The sequence below is a fragment of the Neovison vison genome, chromosome 10 (genome assembly GCF_020171115.1).
Source record: "Neovison vison isolate M4711 chromosome 10, ASM_NN_V1, whole genome shotgun sequence".
Taxonomy (NCBI): domain Eukaryota; kingdom Metazoa; phylum Chordata; class Mammalia; order Carnivora; family Mustelidae; genus Neogale; species Neogale vison.
This window is the reverse complement of record NC_058100.1, coordinates 47251500-47276623: the sequence shown is the minus strand read 5'-3', so window position 1 is coordinate 47276623 and position 25124 is coordinate 47251500. Positions and strand designations below refer to the sequence as shown.

General features: G+C 35.5%; 1 protein-coding gene across 4 annotated transcripts in view; it reads left to right on the top strand.

Annotated features, from left to right (window-relative positions):
• ACBD6 (acyl-CoA binding domain containing 6) overlaps positions 1 to 25124 on the top strand; it is a 214023-nt gene that overhangs the window by 57916 nt on the left and 130983 nt on the right. For all 4 annotated transcript variants that reach the window (XM_044267222.1, XM_044267223.1, XM_044267220.1 and 1 more), the window contains exon 4: positions 11737 to 11819. In XM_044267222.1, the coding sequence (XP_044123157.1) occupies positions 11737 to 11819 (83 nt within the window). The remainder of the gene's footprint in view (positions 1 to 11736; positions 11820 to 25124) is intronic.

Here is a 25124-nt window from a genome sequence, read left to right as displayed (position 1 = left end):
GTGGGGCTTAAATTCTACACAGGAAGACAAGGGATTGAAGTATAATATAGAGCATTGGGTTATAGCTCTAAGTAGGATGGTCAGGGTACGATGTATTGAGAAGGGCAATACTTGAATAAGGACGTTAAATTGGTAAGGGAGTGAAGTACTTGGGTAATTGGTAGAAAAGATTCCTACTCATTCCTCCTTGAAGTTGTTATGCAATATAGTAGGACCAAAGACAGTTACTTAAGATGCTTTTTGATTATTCTAGAGGATCTAAAATACACAGTCTGGGGAAATGCTTGTGGAAGTGCTTCTTTATTAATCTTTCTATACCGCAGGTACTACAGTTTTACCTAGTTGTCTGTCTTTAGCTTATATCTAAGTAAGAGGAAGGGCCTTTTAGAGGCCAAGGAAATTTTTATTTTTAGCCTTTTCTTACCATTCATCAGTTTTTCTACTTTTTTTTTTTTCAAATGGGAAGCCAGAGAATCCACTAAAAGTTAAGAATATTTCTAGATATTTATCCTCAATAAGTTTCTTTGAATGAATTGTAATTCCCAAGAGGACATAATGCTTTAAGTTTGCATTTCAAGAAGCTACAGAAAGAACAAAAAATCAAATTTTAAAAAATAGGTAACTGGAGAAGCCAATAAAATAGAAAACAGATGTGTGCAGGAAAAAGATCAGCAAAGCCAAGAGTTGGTTCTTTGAAAAGATTGATAAAACCCTAGTAAGAATGATCAAGAAAGAAGAGAAAAAAGACAGGTGATCAGTGTTAGGAATGCAGAATGGACAGCACATATGTCGAGGAATCAAAAAATAAGTAGATCTTATGAACAGCTTTAGGCAAATGAATTGATGATTTAGAAAAAATGGACACATTTTTTAAAACATCTCAAGTAAACCACTAACTTACCAAAGCTGACTAACTATGAAATGGAACATCTGAATAGTTCTGTATCTGTTAAGATGAAAACATTCCGGGCTCATGGACTAGAAGAACAAATACTGTTAAAGAAGGTGAGTTTTAAAGAACTTACTGCAATGAAAACCTCTGGCCCAGATAGCCTAGCTGGTACATTCTTTCAGTTGTTTAAGGAAGAAATAACTGCCAGTCTTACATAAATTCATCTAGGATATAGAAAAAGGGGAAACACTTCTCATTTCATCTTTTAAGACCAGAATAAACTTGACACCTGGCAAGAATGATACAAAAAAGGAACAATACAGATCAGTTATTCACAGTAACATGGGTGAAAAAAAATTAAAAATATATTAGCAAATCAGATCTAGCAGCGAATAAAAAGAATAACACAGCATCATAGTAGAGTTAATTCTAGGAATATAAGAATGGCTTATCTTTTGAAAAGCAGTGTAATTTGTCATACTAGCAGAAGAAAAATCATACGATCATCTCGACAAAAAAAAGAGTCAACAAAATTTAATACACATTTAGGATAAAAATCATTACTAGCTGTTAATAGAAGGGAACTTTCTTAATCTCATAAAGGATATTTATAAAAGTCTATAGCAGACATCAAACTCCTATCCTTCTAATGTTTGGATGTTTGTTAAAGGTTTTCAGTCTGTAAGTTTGCACATCTGATGAGTTCATAAATACGTATTTTAAAAGTAACGATCACAAAACAATAGATGCCATATTTCTTGAGAGCTATCCATCCATAAGGTAACATTGATTCGGGGCGCCTGGGTGGCTCAGTGGGTTAAAATTTCTGCCTTCGGCTCAGGTCATGGTCCCAGGGTCATGGGATCAAGCCCCACATCGGGCTCATCAGGCTCTCTGCTCAGCAGAGGGCCTGCTTCCCTTCCTTTCTCTCTGCCTGCCTCTCTGCCTACCTGTGATCTCTGTCTGTCAAATAAATAAAATATTAAAAAAAAAAAGGAACATTGATTTCTACTTGTGAATTTCCTGATGACATTAATTAATATTTTCCTGTGTACTTAAAATTAAAATATGAATTAATATAAGTTGATTTAATTACTTGAATTCTGCTTGTATCAAACACACTACTTTGGTTGATGGGATCATATCAACTAGATTTTGAGTTGTAAATCAAGAAGTATAATTTGTAGCAGTCAGTGACATGTAACTCCATTTTATATCCAACAGGCTTGTTTGTGCATTTGAGTAATGGAATCTATGTCATAGGCCTGCATATGGTTGCTACAAGGTAGTCTTGAGAAATGAGGTTTTCAGGTTTCTGCTTTGGAAAGTTGAGATCCACAACATGGAAAGTTACTAAAATGTTGAGATAGTGTTCAAAAGACTTTGGTAAGCCACAAATAGCAGATGTTCACTAAACTTGTCTTGCTTTGGGATGCCTCACTGGCTCAGTTAATAGAATATCTGACTCTTGATCTTGGGGTCATGAGTTCAAGTTCCACACTGGGGCTAGAAATTAGTAAAATAAACTGGTCTTGCCTATCAATCTCTGTACTTCTCTTTCAGATATCATCCATTCATCCTATTAAGATAGTTGGTTGAATAGAGGTAGAAGTAATGGAAAAGAGAATGGAATAGAAATACACCCAGTTTAAACTTTAAAAAAGGGGAAATAACCTAGTTTAGTACTAGTAACCTCTCTGTTTGTGTATTCCCATTCATGTATTCCAAAAAATCACTTACGGCTTTTGGAATCCTGGGAAGAATGGCAGTGGCTGTAGCATAGTTTTTGAATATTCCCAAATGCTGCCTTAACAGAATAACCAGAATAGCATAACCAAAAGCTCTTAGGCAATATCTCTCTAAAAACTAGTTGATTAGATAAAATTTGAACAAACCATCAAGATTAGTGTAGCATTGGGATCTCCATAGGAGGAAGCAATAGGGAGTCTGACCTGAGCATGGCATGATCCTAAAATTGCCAGCAGGTAGTTTATTTTACTTTTTTGCCAACAGGTAGTTTAGAGGATTTTGTACACTTCATTTCTGAGTTTAAAAGGTTCATGGTAAGGTTCTTTAGAGCTGTCTGGGCACTGTTCCAAAATTGCCAGCCAAATTTCCCTTCCAGTATAAAACCTTACACTGAGAGTAATCTACTGGGAATTTAATCACAACCAAGCAGGACAATGATAATAAAGACAAAAGGGGGAAAAAAAAACCAAAAAACAAAAACAGATAAAAGGGGGAAAGAGGACCAGAGGAGCCAAGTACTCTTGAAAGTATCTCAATGGCCAGATTTTTAAGTACTTTATGAAAATAACAGAAAGGAGTGGTATAGCCTCCCAAAATCTTATCCCAGTCCACATTTCAGTGTTAAAAATTCAAGAACATTAATTTCAAGTAAAGATGAGTAACAGGATTGTGCTTGAATTCTACAAATTCTACAAAGGTACTGTAATTCAGGATTGTTCTTTTTGTTTTATTAGAAGTTGTATTAGTGGTGGAATAAATGAAAGTATGCTAATATTTTTATGGGCCCTAGGAAGATTGCAGTATTGCATTCCAAAGAGTAATACCGTATTACAAGGTCGAGTGCTATTAGTAGTATGAGTACCTGTTTCACTTTCTTCACTTTGTCTCTTTTCCGTCTACCCCTCTAATCTTAGAGTTACATTGTATCTGTGAAATGCTAGACACTTAGACTCCTTTACCAAGTTTTTAGTGTGTACGTGTGTGTGCACATATAAGATACACAAAGTTACGGGTATACTCTATCCATTATAATAAAAGGTATGTATATTAGAAAATGAGAATCGAGTTTCTGAAACTTTTTGAAGGTTTTGCTTATAAACTGATCTACTTTGAAATATGAAAACTATAAAATTACCTTTAAAAATTTTTTTTATTTTGACTTGAATAAATCTGACAGTAATAAGAGAATAACAAAAGACGATTTGAAGGTTCATCGAGTAATTTCTGAAGAATTAATTATGAATACATTTCCTTTATTCTTGAGATTTTTGAAAAATTCTGGATGTGTCTTAAAATTGATAGTGTATTTATGTGTTTTTTGTTTCTTAGCATTACAGAAAATAATGGTACTTCTTATAGTTGATGTCTTAGGTGAAGTGAAATGTAGTAAAAATGCCAACTTTCCAGAATTGTTTTGAAGTTGGAATTGGATAGTATATATAAAGTGCAGAGCACTTAAGTTTTATTTTTATTTTCTTTTTTCTTAATGACAAGAGTTTTGGTAAGTTTCTCGTTTGGTTTTGGGATTGGTTGCTTTTTAGCAAGAGATTCTGAAATTTAAGTGTCTTAGTAAAGACTTATTATTCATTATTATAAGTCCCCACATCAAAGCATCTTGCTATCTGTATTACTGAAGCACTTTTGCTTTGGAGAAATGGCTGTATTTTTGGCTCATAATCATTATTACATTAATTAACCCTTATATAGTGTCCTCTTTGGGCTGGGCACTATTCTGTTTTACGTACATATTTTATATCTTCAAACACCCACATAGGATGGGTAATAATATTCTATTTTTACAAAGGAGGAAAGAGGAAAGAGGGTCAGAGAGTTTAATTTACCCAAATTTCTACAGCTAGACCTATAAACAAATTAAGCAAACAAACTAATAAAAGAGAAGCCAAAAAAGGTAGCACATGGAAGCAAGAAACCCCCTCCATGCATATATTAGCCTGATAATCTTTGGAATAGTTATTTTTCAGCTGGAAAAGAATGCTTCACAAGGATTTAAATCTTGACTCTGCAACTGGCTAAGGTAGAATCTGAATCAAGTGATAAAGACTCGGCCAACAACTTATCCTTTCCCCTTTGAGTGAAGGAGCATTTCACTGCCTCAAATAATACAGTCTGAGGCAATGTAAGAATTGGCAAATTTTATCCTGTTGGCTGCCAAATTGGAGGCTCTTTCTTTAACTGCTGATGTAACATAAAAATAACCTAATGGATTTTGAGTAGAGGGAAATGGAATAAACTTTTTAAGCCTCTATGAGAAACCTCTCATTGGAGTGGAAATGGGAGGGTAAGGTAGCCAAAGTTTACCGTTCTTGTAGATGAAGAACATGGAGAGCAAAACTAATGCATCTTTGGCAGCTTTATTCTGAATTCAATCTGATAATGGCAGATTATTTTTTAAATATTATTTCTGCTTAAGACACAATCTCTCCCCTCCTCCGCCAAAAAAGTTGTTACCAGCATTCTACCATGCACAAAGCTTCAGAAAGAGAAATTAATCCCAGGAAGAAGAGATATTGTTAAAATACACTATAAATCAGATTATGGAGCCATTTTTTGCTAAAGATTTTAATTAAAGCTATAGTATGCTTTATATACAAAGATATTCATCATCTTTGTTTATGAGTGAAAAATTGAAAATAACCTAGACAACTATTAGATAATAGTTAAGTAAATTATGCATGGAATATTATACTAGTTTTTTAATTAATGTTTGTGGGACTTCCCCTGGGTGCTGTGGAGTAATGGGGGTGAGATTTACTCTTTTGCCTGAAACTATAAGAATTCCAGACATAATAGATGAAAAATAGTGATTATTCAGACATATTAAAAGTAGGATACAACTAGTAAAGAAGGGAAACAAAATGACCCCCATATATTGCCTCAGCTTATGGCCTGGAAATAATTTCCAGGCTACAGTGCAGGAAAGAGGGACCCAAAAGAGTCTGGCTTTCTCAGTAATTTGAACTGGAAAATGGAAGCAGACTACTAGAGAGCAACTTCTTGCACAAAAAGAGAGAGCATTCCAAAGATGTGCAGAGGGGTCCCTTTGCCTGAATGCTAATACTATGTGAGAGAGGGAACTAACAAGCCGAGGAAAGAAATGCAGGGAAGCAGTAAGACAAACAATTCCTGGAATTGAGGTAGGACTGAGAATATTTCATTTGCTACTGGTCAGAGTGGGAAGAAAGTGTGGTACATAGAACATAATACTGTAGAGGCCTCAGAAGGATTTCACTTTGGTAGTGAGGTTAAGTGAAGCTCTGGACCAAAGGCTGTTCTGTCCCCACCTTGACAGAACTCTGAAAGTGAGTCTTGAAAGGATCAAATTGATCAAATTGATAACTGAATTCATGCCAAAACAAAGTCTAACATAATTTAAAGAATACAAAATAGCAAGTGAGCCTAATAAAAATGAAGGACAGCATAAAAAGACTATAAAAAAAGAACAGAGCCCCTGTCAACTGTGGGAAAATATCAAGCAATGTGGCATGCATATAACTGGAGCCCCAATAAGAAGAGAAAAAGTAGGAAACAAAGGAAAAGATAGAAAAAAATTAATATATGTTGGCTGAAATTTTAAACATTTGATGAAAACTATAAACCAAAGTTTTTCAGCCTTTGCACCATTGACATTTAGGGCTGGGCAATTCTTTGTTGTAGAGGGCTGTCCTGTGCTTTGTAAGATGTCTAGCAGCATCTCTGGACTCGACTCACTAGACCACCGACTTGTGACAAGTAAAAATTGCCCCAGACGGTTGCCAGATATCTTTGAGCAAGGATGGGAGGCAAAAAACATCTCCCCTAGTTGAGAATCACTGCCATAAATTCATAGATCCAAGAAGTTCAATGAGTCCTAAGCAGGAGAAACAGAAAACCATACTAACATGTAAGATAATCAAATTGTTGAAAACTGGGGGAACAAAGAAAAACTTAAAGCATCCAGGCAAAAAACAAACAAACAAGCATGATACAGAAGAGCAAAGGTAAGAACTACCCTTTCAGAAGTCTGAAGCCAGTAGGGACAATATCAGAAGGAAAAAAAATCTATCAACTTTTAATTCTATACCAGTTAAAATAGGTTTCAAAAATGAAGGTGAAAAAAAAAATGAAGGTGAAATTTACTGACCATGATAATGGGCATTAGAAAAAACCCACTGGTAACATTACACTCAATGATAAAAGACAAAAAGCTTTCTTCTTCAGATGAGGAATAAGATAAAGATGTTTGTTGTTACCACTGCTACTCAACATTGTACTGTAAATTCTAGCCAGAGCAATTAGACAAGAAAAAGATGAGTGGCATCCAAATTGAAAGGGAAAAAGGAAAACTCTTTCTGTTGATGAATAACATGATTCAATGTATAGAAAATTTACAAGAGTTCACAAAAAACCTGCTAGAGTTAATAGACAAATTCAGCAAAGTTACAAGATACAAGAGTGACATATACCATCAATGAACACCCCAAAATGGAAACTAAGGAAACAGTACATTTATAATAGCATCCAAAAGAATAGATACTTGGGAATAATTTTAACCAAGAATGGGAAAGATCTTACACTGAAAACCAAAAACCATTGCTGAAACAAATTAGCAAAGAGCTAAATAAATGGGGAGATATCCCATGTTCACAGCTTGTAAGATTTTATTGTGTTAAGATGGCAGTACTCCCCAAAATGACCTGCAGAATCAGTGCGATCTTTATCAAAATTCTAACTTCCATTTTTGCAGAAATGAAAGAACCAATTTTCAGATTCGTATGGAATTGCAGAGGGCTCCAAATGAACAAAACAGTATTGAAAAAGAACAGAATTGGAGGATTCACACTTGAATTTCAAAACTTGATAAAAAGCTACAGTAATTAAAACAGTTTGGTATTGGCACAAGGATAAACTTAGGGACCAGTGGAATAGAATTGAGTGTGTAAATAAACCCTCATATTTATGATCAATTGATTTTCAATAAGGATTCCAAGACTGTTCAATGAAGAAGGAATAATCTCTTAAACAAAAAATGCCTGAGACAACTGGATATCCACACACAAGAACATAACGGTGCGTCCCTTTCTCACACTATGTACGAGAATTACTTGAAACGGGATCATTGATCTAAGTAACAAGTTAATAAAACTCTTTAAAGTAAACATAGGGCTATATCTTCATGATTTTGGATTTGCCTATGGGTTCTTAGACACAACAACAAAAACACAACCAGAAAAAAAATAAGTAAGTAGAACTTGATCAATATTTAAAACTTGACTGCTTCAGAAGTACTCAAGAACCTGAAAAGACATCCTACAGAATGGGAGAAAATATTTGCAAATCATATATCTGATCAAGAGCTAGTATCCAGAATACATAAATAACTTCTACAACTCAGCAACAGAAGATAACACTTTCACACAAATAAAAGATAATTCATTGCTGACTGCACTATAATAAATATTAATATTGTGTTCTTGCCTTTAGTCTTCCCCCGTGAAATGTTTTAATGAGCCTTCAGCAGAGAACACTTAAATTTTCTAACATTCTAAGCATACATTTCTAATATTCTAACCATACCCTCACCATAGGGCCTTTGTATTAGCTGTTTTTATATTATTTATATTATATTATAGGCTCACTTCTTTTTTTTTTTTAAAGATTTTATTTTTATTTATTTATTTGACAGAGAGAAATCACAAGTAAATGGAGAGGCAGGCAGAGAGAGAGAGAGGGAAGCAGGCTCCCTGCTGAGCAGAGAGCCCGATGCAGGACTCGATCCAATTTTAGTATATGTGCTGCCGAAGCGAGCACCCGATGCGGGACTCGATCCCAGGACCCTGAGATCATGACCTGAGCCGAAGGCAGCGGCTTAACCCACTGAGCCACCCAGGCGCCCTATAGGCTCACTTCTTTATTTCCCTTATGTCTTTATCCAAATGACCTTCTCTGTGAGGCCCTAAAATTGTAATTCTCTTCCCCACATTTTTTCCATAATACTGATCACTTTTTTTTTTAATATTAGAAAACTTATTTATTTCTCTTTCTCTCAGGCATTACATGATCTCAGTGTGTATCCTACAAATTTGCTCTATTTGTTCATTAGTTCTGTCAGTTTCTTGTATGTCTCTATGTGTGTATGTAGAGTGGATCTTTAGGTATAAGATCATGTCATCTGTGAATGGAGATCTTTTTACTTCTTCCTTTCCAATTTGGATACCTTTTTTTTTTTTCCTTGCCTGATTGGTCTGGCTAGCACTTTGTTTTTTTTTCCAGTGTTCCAAGATTCATTGTTTATGCACCACACCCAGTGCTCCATGCACTATGGTTAGGACTTTCAATACTGTGTTGAATAGAAGTGTTAGGAGTAGGCATCCTTTCATTGTTCCTGATCTTTAAGGAAAAGCTTTCAGGTTTTTTTTTACTATTGAGTATGAGGTTACTATGGGCTTTTCACACGTGGCCTTTGTTATGTTGAAATAGCTTCCTTCTATTTCTAGTTTATTGAATGGGTTGTTTTTTTGGTTTTTTTTTTTCTTAATCATGAAAGGGTGTTGAGTTTTGTCAAATACTTTTTTTCTGTACTAATTGAGATGATCACACAATTTTTCTCCATTTTGTTAATGTGGTATATTCCACTGATCAGTTTTCATGTGTTGAACCATACTGCCCGTAAGTTCACAGGAATAAATCCCACTTGGTCATGGTATGGTATATAATCCTTTTAATGTACTGCTGTATTCAATTTGCTAGTATTTAGTTGAGGATTTTTTCATCAATATTCCTCAGATATTGCTCTATAGTTTTCTTCTAGTTTCTGTGTCTGCCTTCGGTATTGAGGTAATGCTGGCCTCATAAAATGAGGTTAGGTGTGCTGCCTCCTCTTTAGTTTTTTGGAAGAGTTTAAGAAGGGAGGGAAAAATGAAACAAGATGAAACCAGAGAGGGAGACAGACCATAAGAGACCCTTAATGTCAGGAAAAGACTGAGGGTTGCTTGGTGGGAGGGCGGCGGAGGGAGGGGGTGGCTGGGTGAAGGACATTGGGGAGGGTATGTGCTATGGTGAGAAAAAAGTATATATTTGACTTTATTCTAATTTACTAAAAAATACACATAGGAAATTTTTTTAAAAAGAAGGATTGGTGTTAATTCTGTAAATGTTTGGTAAAATTCTTTAGTAAGGTCTTCTGGTCCTGGGCTTTTCTTTTTTGGGAGATTTTAAAGTTTCTGATTCTGTTATGCCCAAGTTTTCGTGTCTGAGAGCCCACCAAGGAGCCAACACTGATGCAGTCACACGAGGGCTTATTCGACAAGCTTAAGCTCGGGCCCAAGTATACCTGACACAGCAGAATAGGGACTTGGACCCTGAGCTTAGTTAAGGCAGGGGTATTTATGGGCCATTACAAGAGGTTTGGGGTGGGGGGTAAAATTTCAAACTTTCCTGTAGCAAGCTGATTAGCTGTTGCCAGCCTGTTTACAAATTCCAAATTTTCCTGCAGCAAGCTGATTAGCTGCTTCCAGTCTGTTTACAGGGTTGGGTACTTTCCTGGAACTAAAGCAGGGTGGGGTTCTTAGAACTAAGGTAAAGTAGGGGAAAGTTCAGCCTTTGGTCACAGGGGCCTAAGATGGCTGCCAAAGCTAAAACGGCTGTACTTGTGCTAATGCTAAACTCGAGGTGGGATGCCTTAATTTTCTTGGCCTCCACAATTCAATCTCTTTAATGGTTATAGGTTTCTTCAGATATTTTTATTCATAATTTTATCATGGTAGGTTATATATGTGTAGGAATTTGTGCATTTCTTCTAGGTTATCCAACTCGTTGGTGTATAATTATTCATAGTATCTTAAAAATACTTTTTTAATCCTATGTTACCAGTTGTAAAATCTCCTTTTTAATTAATGATTTTAATTGCTTATTGTCATTTTTCTTCATAAATGTAGAACAGTTTATTTCATTTTTTCAGAGAATAATATTCTGTTGTAGAGATGTTCTGCATTTTATTTGTTCAAGACATCTTGGTTGCTTCTAGGCTTTGCCAGTTATAAAAGGAACAACAACTGCTTTAAACATTGATGTTTTGTGGATATTGAATTTTCAGTTTTGGCGGGGTAAATATGTAGAAGCAAGATTGCTCAATCGTGTATGCATAAGACCATGTTTAGTTGTAGAAGAACTGCCAAACCACCTTCCAAAGTAGCTGTTCCATTTTGTATTTCCTCCAGCAACGAATGAGAGTCCCTGGTGGTTTCATGTTTTTACCAGCATTAGGTGTTATCAGTCTTTTGTATTTTAGCCGTTCTGAGAGTTTTTTAGTGGTATCTCATCATTGTTTTAATTTGCACTTCCCTAACAATGTATGATGTTGGACATCTTTTCATTTGCTTATTTGCCATCTGTGTATCTTCTCTGGTAAGTTGTCTGTTCAGATCTTTTGCTAATCTTAATTTTCTGCTTTTTGGGAATATTGAGAGTCAGGGCCTATTGAATATTTGATTTTGGAAAGTCTTCAAATAACAATTTGTTTCTTTTCTCATTTATTTTAGATCATATCCTCCTTTCTTCTCTCTCTTCCACATTCTCTCCTTCCTTCTTGCCACCTAAAAAAATTTATTTTTATTTTTATTTTCTATTATTTACTTATTTAACTTATTTTTCTTTATGGTTGAGTTTGAAGTTTTTACTATAGTTTAATTTTTTTCTTGGAAGTTTTAGTTTTGCTAACTAGATTTTCATGATTACATTTTTATCTGGTATGTATAAGTCATATTTCTTTTTAATTTTTCTACACTGGGCATCATTATTTTCCACAGTGAACAAAGCTGACATCTTATAATCGGCTAAGGGAATGGTGGACTTGAGGTGGCTCCAGAGCGCAGTAGTGAAATGACTTTGGTTTGCTAGTGGGGACTCATTCCATTAGTCTGATGACCTGAGGGTCATCTTGCCTTTTGGATACCATCTTGAAATTGTTACTAGGGCCTTAGAAAAATGGCGGACCTCAAATCTTTAGTATTCATTAGAAAAGTAGTATTTTGTAACTATTTTAAATATACAGTGCCTTACTCCATGTGTCTTTTTTTTCAACTTCTGTTCTTCTACAGTCACCAGAGAAGAAAGGAAAAGAAGCAAATACTGGTTTTGGTGGGCCTGTTGTTAGTTCTCTGTATCATGAAGAAATCATCAGGTAATTTCTCTTCTATTTTTTGATAATAGAGATACATGCATCTAAATGTGTGTGTGTGCATGTGTGTGTAATTCTGAAAACTTCCATCTGTGAAGAACTTTTTTTTTTCCCAATTTATTTATTTTCAGAAAAACAGTATTCATTTCTTTTTCACCACACCCAGTGCTCCATGCAAGCCGTGCCCTCTATAATACCCACCACCTGGTACCCCAACCTCCCACCCCCCCGCCACTTCAAACCCCTCAGACTGTTTTTCAGAGTCCATAGTCTCTCATGGTTCACCTCCCCTTCCAATTTACCCAAATTCCATATGAAACTAATTTGGTTGTATCTCTAGTAATATAATAAATAGCAGGAAAATTTTTTAGATGTATTATCTTTGAAGTCAATAAGCGTCTGAATCAGTGCCAGATAGTAACTTTCCCCACCACATAAGTAGTTGGTAAGGCAAGGTTTTGTGTCTCACACAATCTGAAACCGTGGGGTTTTGTTGTTGGTGTTAGTTTTCCTCAGAATACCTTATTTCTTTGTGTGTGTGCGTGTGTGTATGTATGTGTCTATATTTATTCACAGTACTGATAAAAATGCCATTTTTTTTTTAAGTATGGCTTTAGTCTGAGCTGAAGTATGTAAGGGGAAGTATTGATTCAGTCCCATGAAGATTATACAATTTCTAGAAAATATTTATGTTCTTTTTTAGAAAAAAAAGTTTTAAATTTGTTTTGTCATTGTGAAATTAGCATTATTTCTTTTAAAGATTAAAAATCATGTTGAGTATAAAATGGTACAGTAAAGAGAATATTGCAGAGGATTCTCAAAAAAATTAAACAAAGAATTACTGTATGATCCAGCAGTTCAGCTTTTGGTTTTATATACACAAGAATTGAAAACAGGATCTCAGAGACCTATTTGCACACCCATGTTCATAGCAGTACTATATTCATAATAGCCAAGAGGTGGAAGCTCCATTGACAGAAGAATGCATAAACAAAATGTGATATATATACATCTAATAGAATCTTATTCAGCCTTAGAAAGGAAGGACATTCTGACATAGACTGTAGAACATGGATGAACCTTAAGGATACTATGCTAAGTGAAATAAGCCATTCATAAAAAGATAAACACAGTATGATTCTTCTTAAGTGGAGGTATCAAGAGTATCAGATTCACAGATACAAAAAGTAGTGTGGGAGTTGTCAGGGGCTGGAGGAAGTGGGAAAGGAGGAGTTGTTATTTAATGGGTGAAGAGTTTTAGTTTTGCAAGATAAAAATTTCTGGGGATTGGTTGATGGACAATTGGTTGTTGGACAATACCACTACTGAACTGTACACTTAGAACTGGTTAAGATGGTAAATTTTATGTTATGCGGGGTTTTTTTTAACCACAATTTTAAAAATTCTTAATGGTCATCTTGTATTATTTAACAAGGATCTTACATTTTATATGTTATATATAAAATTTCTTGGATAATTTTTTTTCTTTCAGCACTATGTGGAAATCAGGAAAAGGATTTTGTTCTTCTTTAAAGTCATGTGACACATTCTTCTAAGATTTTTAGTCTTGGCCTTTTTTTTAAAATCATCTAAATTTTAGTCTTCTTATATATTCTGTAACGTATTTTTAAGATATGAAACAGTAGGAAACATGAATGTGAACCACTGAAAGCCTTTTAACTATTACAGACATTAATTTTGTCATTGCTAATAGCAGAGCAGAAATAACAGTATTTAGTTATTTTCTTATATTTGAGAAATTATTTTGTAGTTAAACTGAATTCCACTATAATAAACTAGGTCATGATAAAAATTACTGTAAACTGAAATGTTGGATTGTTTCAATAAAGGATCATATGTGGCCCCGTTTTTTCTAAAGTATAAGAATGCAGTTGCAACAATGAATATAGGCTATTTGTTTAAGTTTATATAATCAATTTTTGTTTTTACTTAGGTGAAATATACCTGGTGTTTTATTTTTCCAAAAGGAAGTTGTGCTTTAACTGAAATTAATTGCAGTTTCTTGGCAGAATTATGTTCAACTGAGGTGAAAGTGACAAGTTTTAGAAATGTTAAATGGTAAACTTAGGTGAATGGAAAAGTTCTTTTCTGTAGAACCAATTACAAAAAAAGGAACTAGAAAGCATTTTGTATTTGTTTATTTATTTACTTACTTTGGAGAGGGGGGAGGGAGAGAGAGAGCACGAGCAGGAGGGGCAGAAGGAAGGGGAGAGAATCCCAGGCTGACTGCACGTGCTCAGCATGGAACCCAACTGGGGCTTGACCTCATGATCCTGAGATCATGACCTAAGCTAAAATCAAGAGTCAGATGCTTAACCAACTATGCCCCCCAGGAGCCCCCTAAAAAAGTATTTTGAAGGTCTGTTTTGGATATTTTAATATATATAGTCTTCTAAAATTCTTTTAAAGATCAGGAAAAATCATTATCTAATAAAGTCATTTAATAAGGCTTGGGCTCCATTATTCTGGCAACTTTCCTGTTTAATGTGCATTGTAAGTGGTAAGTTAAGGCCCATTTTTGTTTTATTGTAAATGTTCTTTTTTTTTTTTTTTAATTTTATTTACTTATTTGAGGGAGAGAGAGCACAAGCACAGGGGTGCAGAGGGAGAGGGAAAGCAGGCTCTCTCCTGAGCGGGAGCCTGAGGCGGGACTCGATCCCAGGACCCTAGAATCATAACCCGAGCTGAAGGCAGACACTTACCTGACTGAGCCACGCAGGCGTCCCTATTGTACATGTTCTAGAGCCAAGGGCTGCTGGGGCCAGTTCTGAGCCTGTTTTGGTTCTGACCCTTATTTCTACTCTGTCACAGAAAGTGACAATATAATGTCATAGGCACAGATCTGTGTGTTAATATTCTAGAGCGCTGACACCAATTTTTTAAAGATTTTATTTTATTTATTTTGTGGGGGGAGGTGCAGAAGAGGGACAAACAGACTCCATGATAAGCGCAGAGCCCAACATGAGACTTGATGCGGGGCTGGATCTTATGACCCTGAGATCATGACCTGCGCTGAAATCAAGAGTTGGCTGCTTAACTGACTGAGCCACCCAGATGCCCCCCGACACCAGTTTTCCATCATGAAGCTGGTTAATTGTTCTGTAGGGAGATATAGTGTGACACTAATTAAGTATAAAATACTATGAAGCCAAACTGCCAGCACTGAAATGTTGGTTCCACCACTTAGTAGCTCTGTGACCTTAGCAAGTTACTTTATTTGCAAAATGGGGATAATTATACTACTTTTCTCATATGACCCTTACATGGATTGTATCAGTATGTATGCCCAGGCATCTTAAGAGTAGTATCTGGCACAAAATAAGTTCCTATGTAACTCTTAACTTTTATTGTTATTCAGCACAGAACCCTCACAACAGGGACCGAGGGCACAGGGCTTATGTTAGCTAAAATCACATGTTGGTTTGGTTATAGAATTAAGTACAGGTTGTTTAGTTTTGTAAGAGAAAATGGAAAATAAGAAAGGAAGAGCCAGTACTATTAGAATCTATGTTTGGAACTATAGAAACAAGAGAGTGACAAATCTTTTAACTCACAGACAGTTGCTCTAGTCTTAAGATCAGATGTGTTTCATTTATACTACAGATGGGTAGAAGAAGCTCTGATTAATAAGCATAGGGTTTTGCGAAGAGTCAGTGTACCCAATGCTTCTGCACTACGTACACTGACTCACTTAACAAGAAATCACTTTTAGTGACTTGTATGCTTAGAAGGTTTTATCTAGAAGTTGGCACGTAAACTGAGAAATTAGGGCAAGAATTAAAAATACAATAAATGAAGCATGTACAGTGTCCATTCTACCCTCCAATAAGATTTGGTCTTCCCTGTTGTATTTGTAGTTTGATGCTATGTAATCTATCAGAATTTTATTAATCCCACTTAGACAGGCAGCCATCTGGACCTTCTCTAAGCAAGACCAGACCAGTATACAACTAAGATGATTGATGGGCTCTGGAATTGATTAGTTGTTCTGTGAGACAAATGAACTGTTTTGGCAGAAAATACCAGAGGTCACTGCTGTGGTCAAACACAAAAGCCTGTAGAATTTTAAAGAGATGCTTTCATCATTGACTTATAAAGTTAAAAATTTTTAAACAACATTGGATTTTGAACATATTTTAGAAATATTTGTTGATTGGCTGCTCTTTAGTTCTGATTACAAAGTGGCATAATAGTATAATAAACTACAATGAATTGATTATACTTTATTGTGATTATACTTTAATTTTGTGATTATACTTTAATTTTGTATTTTTGGTAAAAAATATGAACTGGAGTGAAAGTGTAAAAGCTTATCCCTTACACGTAAATTGTACTCTAAAATGTTCCTGAGAGAGGTGTATTTGCAGAAAAAGCTACAACATATATTGTTTTATTTTTAAGTGATTTATAAAATCAGGTGGTATGAAATTCCATTCAGTTATTTATTCAAAGCTTCACATTGTTAGATAGCAATCTGTTTGGACAAATCCACATAAGACTCCAAAGTTTCAAGAGTATACATATACATATACAAAATAGATGTATTTTATGTTTTAAAATTTGAATATTTGGATTTTTTTTGCTTTCAGTTGGCTAAGTCATTCTGGGATGCTACCGTACCGTTGATACCACTGTCCTCAGCATCAAAAAGATTATCCTGCTTCCCTACATCTGTTTGGCTGGTAGTAGTGAAATCCTTCTCTATTTCACTGTGTTGACCATGATCAACATTGTGTTAACACTTTGGTGATAGGTGATAAATTGGATGACATATGTCTTGTTACATTCTGGTTATTCTTTGAGGACTACACAAGTGTGTATAGGCAAGTGGGCAACTCCCCCTTGAGAATCTGACTGCTCAGAATGAACTTGAGTTATGGATTTATTCAGCCTGTAAAACCTCAGCTGGCATAAATAATTGAGAAAGCAAAGGTTTTTCTGTGGTGCATACCTCAGGGACTCATGGCTCCCTTCCTCCTCTCTACCTCCCTTTCTTATGAAAATGATCCCAGTTGCACTCCTAGATAATAACACACCAAGCAATTAAAAGCCATGGGTGGCTGGAGAGAGGAGAAAAGGTTTAGTTAATGAGCTTTTCCTCTTCCAGTGCCCAGGAGAGCCTTAGGAATGACAAGGCGATTAAAGCGAAGAGATAATTATAGATTATGTGAAAATGGGTCCCTTGGGACAAGCAGGTCTTGCCATAAACAGTAACTGTTGTAAGAGTCTCCTGGCTCTCATATTCACCCTTTTCCTACGTGCTTTATTTAGCTCCTGTGTGCTCAGCGTCATGATGCCAACCAGGCATATAGGTGGATCCACCTGTTTGTAGATCAACAGCCCTTTCTGAACAGGGGGTCATTCCTCAACAAAAACCATCATCATCGCCTGCTCCCACCTTTTCTTCTTTCATTTTCTTCCCTCTCTTCCTTTTCTTCACTTTGTCTCTTTTCCGTCTGCCCCTCTAATCTTAGAGTTACATTGTATCTGTGAAATGCTAGACACTTAGACTCCTTTACCAAGTTTTTAGTGTGTACGTGTGTGTGTGTGTGCGCGCGCGCGCACATATAAGATATACAAAGTTACGGATATACTCTATCCATTATAATAAAAGGTATGTATATTATACATATACATAATATACATAATATAAAAAAAGTTTGTTGAAATGCTTTACAGACATATTTAAAGGAAGATATTTTAAAAGTGTAGAAAAGATGTTAGAATTGTAAGTCATCTTAATTTTCATTTGTTATCAGCTATTCGCTTAATACTGAGAGCAAGAAATTTCAGCTCATTTCATTGTCTTTCAATTTATGAAAACTTTGCTAATTGCACTGTGTATGGTAATAAATGCTTGGTGTTAGTCGAAGTTGGAATTCTATGTGAAAAAGGCATTACAACATTAATTACATGGTTTTATTTATAAATTTTGCCCATAATAAGATATTATATATGTATTAGGTAAGTATTTTACCAGTATTTTATGTAAAGTATGTCATTCCTGGGTCTCCTATGTCACATAGTCTACTCTCTCTCTCTCCCTCTTTCCTTAATATATCAGAAATTCTGTTTCTTCATGTTCCACAATAATCCAGATTTATCTAGTTTTCATCATCATCACTATGGTGCCTTTGGCAAAACTGTCAATACTCTTGGACAATCATCATCTCTTGGTCAGGACACTACAGAATGGATTCCTTCTTCCTTTACAGTCTCCTCCTGGATTTATAACTCACATCATCGTATTACTTTCCTGCTTAAAGCCCTTTAATGGTTTCTCATAGCACTTAGGGTAAAATCTAAAATTCCTTAACATGTCTTACAGGGTCCCTCATCATCTTATCCATCTTATCTAAGGCCATTTTCCCCTCTGTCCTTATTGATGCTGTTCCATCCACACTGGCTTATTTTCATTTCCTTAAAGGTCTAATTAGTAGTTGTTAGTTGAATTGATTGATAGTGTTATGTAAGGGTATATGAGAAATGACCCGACATACAACATATGTTGAAATCTTAAGGTAATAATACCAACTAACATTTACTGACCTTTAATTATAAGCTAGTTACCATACTACATGTGTTATATGTATTATTTCACTTGATCTTCAGAATGATCCTGTGAGTTGGAAGTTTTAATATCCCTGTTTTACAGGTAAGGACACTGAGACTCAGAGAGGTGAGGTTACTTGCCCAAGGTCACATGACTAGTACTCTGCTGTTGCTCTACCATACAGCTCCTGAGATGGTTGAGGAATCCTTGTATTCTGCAATTAGTGAAAGTAATTTTGATAGTTGTTGTTATATGAACATAGTAAATATCTCCCATTTAAATGTTTAAATCCCTTTTCCATTTAGTGTTTTTTAAAATGTGCTTTACTGGTAAAATTACGAACTATAGTCTTTCATTTATCAGTGTACTGATGATGATGCTTCTTTTGGATTAATTGAATTTATTGATTTTAGACTTACCTTAATGTTTGAGAATGTAACTCAGCTCTATAGAGCCTGTTAGCCAAGGGATTCTATAGATTTTTCTGATCTGGCCACAGGTTTTCCAGAGGTTGATCAGAATTGAAATACATTTTTTTCGTACAGGCATTTAAAGTATCAGAAATTTTCAGTCAACTATGTTAGAGCTAAGCAGGTTTTAAGAAGTGAAAATGCATTTTTAGTAACTAGTGTCTATAAATAATGGCTAGCTAACTTTTCCAGAATATCAAGTTATGTACAAGAAATACTTGGGGCACTGATCTTTCCTTTGTCATTGCTTCCTTGCAAAAATATGAGAAAAATACATCAACAGCATATTAACAACATAAATAAGATAATAAATAGAACTTTTTATTTGAGGCTTTTAAGAATTTTCTAGGGGCACCTGGGTGGCTCAATTGGTTGAGCATCTGTCTGCTTTTGGTTCAGGTCATGATCTCAGGGTCCTGGGATCGAGCCCTGCTTTGAGCTCTCTGCTCAGCGGGGAGTATCCTTCATTTGCTCTTCCCCTCCCTACTCATTTCTCTCTCTCTCAAATAAGTAAAATCTTAAGAAAAAAATAAAATTTTCTAGACCTAGAGTTAAGTATGATATATATGTAACCCAGTCGAAAATTGTTACGATTTGATGGAGAAGGCATTGCTATTATTGCATAACAGGAAGAGGGAAAACTCACTGGTTATGTGCTGTAACTGTCTGAAACCCATTGTGATATAGTACACTCTGAGTGGGAAGATTATGATTCAATATACATAAATTCTTTCAGTTATTCACCAGTCCATTTGGGACTGTGTATTTTTTTTTAAGATTTTATTTATTTATTTGACAGAGATCACAAGTAGGCAGAGAGAGAAGGGGAAGCAGGCTGCCTGCTGAGCAGAGAGCCTGATGCGGGGCTCAATCCCAGGACCCTGAGATCATGACCTGAGCTGAAGGCAGAGGCTTAACCCACCGAGCCACCCAGGTGCCCCGGGACTGTGTATTTTGAACCTACTTTATTACTTCATTGACTCTAAAACATCCCTGATTTTAGAATGCCATTATTTAAATACCATTAAGAAAAAAATGCGCTGATTAATTGTAAAGTGCTACAGATTATAGGATTCATCAGAAATATTAAAATATGAAAAACTTTGTGTTTTAGAATCAAGGAAATAGGGTAACTTAACAATTTCTAAATGTCTTTTTGCCATTTAGGATTACAGGAATTATGTTAAGAACAATTCTACAAAAAGCAACAACAAAAGCCTTTTCTTAAGTGCCTGGGTCTGAATGCCAGGCTTCTTGAGCATAGTTATCGGTTCAGTGTTGTTTGCCTCCTCAGGGTATACGACCAAGGTATCTCAGAAAAGAGGTACTGTTTATAAGATTTTACCTTGCAGTCATAGTATAGATTCTCATTTATGGTCTTTGTAAGATTGAGACTCGAAAACAGTGTTTTACAAGGTGAAATTTAACATCCAAAATTTTAATTAGATACTAATCAAAAGTGGGGATTTTTGATGTGCTGAGTATGACAACTCTATTTAATTCTTGAGTTAGGAGCTGACTTTACCTATTTGCTTCTCCCTGATAAGCCTTACACCAGGTTTGCTAAAAATCTTTGGGTAAGAACAGATTCGTCCTGTTCAGGAGAGAAGCAACTATAAGCAAAAATAAAATATGCTTGTATAATTTTTTTTATATTTGTAAATTAAAACATGCTTTTTTAAAAATACAGAGTGTATCTTAATTTCTGTGTAGACTTTTTATCTTAGCTCCTAAAGTATTGATAGTTTAGTCTTAAAGGTTATATATAGATATATATATATAAAGATAATTTACATACAAAATATACATAAAGACAGTATAAAAATGAATCAGCATTAGATTTTGGGCTTTGTATTTGTTATACCATGATAGAATGTTTGTAATCTAGTCAAAACAAGATCAGTGAGATGACAACATTATTTTTCGACATTATATTTGGACAGAATAGCAAGTCTTTACCTTTCAGATTGACAACTTTTTTTTTTTTTTAAGATTTATTTATTATTTTAGAGAGGGAGAGAGCAAGCTTGGGGGAGAGAGGAAGAGGGAAAGAATCTTTTTTTTTTTTTTAAGATTTTATTTGACAGACAGAGATCATAAGTAGGCTGAGAGGCCGGATGCGGGGCTCGATCCCAGGACCCTGAGATCATGACCCGAGCCGAAGGCAGAGGCTTTAACCCACTGAGCCACCCAGGCGCCCCAAGGGAAAGAATCTTAAGCAGACTCCACACTGAGTGTAGAGCCCAACATGGGGCTCGATCTCACAACCTGAGCCGAAACCAAGAGTTGAATGTATAACTGACAGCTCCACCCAGGTGCCCCCGCAAGATTAACAACTTCTGACCATACATTTGTCAAATAAATTAGGAACTTAAATTCCTGCAAAGAAGTAGTATTCAGCAGTAGTACTCCTGAATTTTGTAAGACAGCGAACAGGCTTTCATTTCAGAAAGACTAGCTCCTAAGGAGCTTCACAGTGTCTTTTCTGTGAATTTATGATGTTCACTCTTCAATCTCAGAGATCTAGAAAGAGATACATACTCCAGGGAGAGAGTAGCAATAATAAAGCTCATTTGAAACTGGGATGTAAACTAAAATACCAAAGGCTGTATCTTAATAGTGAGACAAGTACTTAGGTACCCTGCATACTCTCTGAGTATTGAGGAACCCAGACAGACAGATTAATAGATGATTATTTGTGAATATGTAAATAGAGAGGTGGTGAACCATTTCCTGAGAGTTGCTTTAGCTAAGGTCCTATTTGAGGCCTCTTGGACAAACTGTCTCCCAGTAGAGAGATAACCCCAGAATGCTTTTTTTCTTTTTCTTTTTTTGTGCCTCAAATTAATTGTTTCTTTTTTTTTTTTTAAATTAATTGTTTCTTTTGGTCAGAGTTCATAATTGGCCTCACGAGTTTTCCCCCTACTATGGTTCATTGCTAATCATACCTCCTACTTGTGGATAGTGGCCTTTTCAGGGGTTTTTGTTTGTTTTAGATATGCTGAGGTTAGTGTATCTCTCCAGTTTATCTCCCAGCACCCTACTGTAGCCAGATCCCTTGAGCACTTCTTTTTGTTGATGCTTTTCCTTTTCTTTCTATTCTTGGGAATATGCTTCTTTCTATTCCTTCATAACCCACCTGGGTGGTCAGTTCATTCTTCAAAGTTAGCCCATAGTGTCAGCTCTTCTGTTGTGCTTTTATTTAATCATCCTTAGTTGATTAGCCCACTCCTTATTTTGGGCCTCTACTTTATAGAATTTGGGGCTAGTTTGACACTCAAAGCAACATTTTGCTATTGTGGTCCCTCAGAGAATTTTCGAAGACTATGTTCTCCATTATAATCTTACAGTAACATCTAAAATTCTTGTTTAAAAGCTTAAGTATATTGCAAAGACCATAATTTCTGGTATTTTACAGAAGGGGAAGCAGGCTCCCTGCCAAGCAGAGAGCCCGATGTGGGGCCCGATCCCAGGACCCTGAGATCATGACCTGAGCTGAAGGCAGAGGCTTTAACCCACTGAGCCATCCAGGTGCCCCTAGATGAATCTAAGTATTGTAAATGACAGTCCATTTTTTAGGGTGCCTGGGTGATCTCTCTCTCTCTCTCAAATAAATAAATTAATTAAATCTTCAAAAAAAATACTTGAATATACTACCACTGAAAGAAACTGGGAAAATGGTACCCAAGGTCTCTCTCTGTAATATTTCTTATAGTTGCATGTGAATCTTCAGTTGTCTCAAAAGGTTTAACTAAAATAAAATTCTGATCTTGGTTTAAAAATACATGAACAAGGGGTGTCTGGATGGTGTGGTCAGTTAAACATCTGACTCTTGGTTTCTGCTCAGGTTGTGATCTCGGGGTCATGAGATTGAATCCTTGTTGGGCTCCATGCCCAGCGCAAAGTCCGCTTGAATTTCTCTCTCCCTCTGACCCTCCCCCACTCAGACTCACTCACTCTCTAAGTAAATAAAGCCTTTAAAAAAACACATGAACAAGGTCTTTAACAGAAAATTTTCATCATTTCTTTTTCTCTTTTTCTTCTACCTCTCCCCCACAATTTTAAAGTAATACATTTTTGTGTAATCTTATCATAACGATCATAATTCTCTAACAAAAATATGTATGTTAAGTTGGACTTTTTAAAATTCAATTTTCTATAACCCAAAACTTTATGCATTATGTATTTTCCCATGAGTTATCATTGTAATTGTTTCTAATCAGCTAATCGATATACATCATAAGTATTGTCAAATAATTATTAAACATAAGTAAAATTTAATTGAAAATGTATCTTCATGAGATGAATGAAGCTTTTAAAAATAGTTTATTTAGCAGATGAATATTATTTTTCATTAAATTGAGACAGTACAGCATCAAGTCTGTTTTTTGTTTCATTTCAGCTCTCCCGTCCTCTAACGTTAGTTCTAGAATGTTTCCTAACACCAGTTTTTCACAAGAATTGTCCCTTTATTTGGTACCAGGGAAGGTTTTATATCTTGGGGTAGTCAATGTAGGATTGATTCCCCCCCCCAAACCGTTCCCAGTATATTAGTTAAATGGAGTGTTTCTAAGCAAAAGAGTAAGGTTTAATTAATAGTCATTTGCTAAGTCTTAGCAAAGTCCTTTTTTTTTTCTATATATTTCCTAGAAATATAGCATAGTAAGGAGAGAGGCATATGCCTTTCTGATGCAACCTAGGAGTGGAGTGATCAGAACAGAAGGAAATTTGAAAAGGACAACGGTGGTGAGATAATTACCACAGGAGTCTCTTCAAGTAGATCAGTTAAGAGGAAAATGCATTTATTTGCAGGTTGAGCTGAAAATTGATTCACTTAAAATTGTAATTTTTTTTCTAGCTTAAGTTTTTCATACCTGCATATTCCTTTAAAGGTGTTTGTGTACCCCCATGAGGAATTAATGACATGTGCTTGTATTTGTGTAGATATTAGCTTACTCTACTTTGTGTTTTCCTTCATTCAATAAAGAATTTTTCATTGTCTATTTACTGGCTTACTATTTTTTTCCTGAGAGTTTAATAAATATATATATATTGAAATATTTATTGAATGTATCTCTTGAATAGTTGCATATCTGAGCTAGTACCATAAGTGCTTTTTTTTAATTCTAGAAGGGAGGTGAAATAGTAACTAATGGACTCTGGGTGGCTTACTAGGAAACCTGTTGGAAATACTCTTTTGATAGGAAAATGCAATCTTTGTTGAAAGTGGTACAGATAACATTTTTAGGAGTATGCAAATATCTGTTCTTCCTGTGATTGGTGAATGATAACCATACTTAAACTCCTCCCTTCTCTTCTGCTCTTCTCTTCCATAGGGCTGTGCCCTCATATTTCAAAGGAATTTCAAAGAAGACCATTCATTCCCCACCCCCCCTTTGGATATACAATTGTATTTTCTGTAAATTTCAGAAAATTTGGAGGGGAGAGAGAGACACTTTCTGTCTTTCGCTAGGGATAAAGTGGAATATCTTTAAAGGTAGTATCTTGGCCATAACTCTTGCTTATCCGTAGGGACTTGATATGGTAATTTTATCACTCAAACTCAGCAAAGAGAGGGAAAAAGATAATGGCTGAGACTTGTAAGAGAAAGGAAAATAAAGTGAGAAGATATGAAAGAGCACTTAATTTGTTTAGGCTCTACTCTGTTTGGTAATGGTTGAATTCATTTGCACATGTTTTATTTAAGGCAAGTATGATTATAGAGGGAAAGATTGCCTGCAGAATGCTGTATTAACAGGGAAGTGCAGCCGGGAAAAGAATTCTATCTGTGAACTGTGCATACTCTTGTTGGAAGCAAGAAAAGAGATGTAGAAAGATGTTGCTCCAGATGTTTCTCCATTTTGGACACTAGGTGGTGGCATTGTATAAAGACAGCTTGGTTGCCGGCCAGTAATACTGTCCGTCTTCAGATAACGCTTCGCAACTGACTAAGCCCAACTAACTAAGCCCAATTTTCTTCTTTGCTTTATCACTAAGCTTTGTGGCACATTTGTGGTGATTTTACTCAATTTCTTTGTGATATTTAATTTACATTGTATATTGTACCTATAAGCATTTTGTAAGTCCTCTATGTGCCTGACGGATTTTGTGGTGATAAACAGCAGATGTCGAACTGGTGTTCAGATGAAAAACACACCTCTGCCCTCCAAAACACGCCCCAACAAAAGTAATTTATGTAAGTGATGCATAATAAACATTCAAAGTATAAAATATAGTAAATAAAAGTTTAAATCATTTTGTACT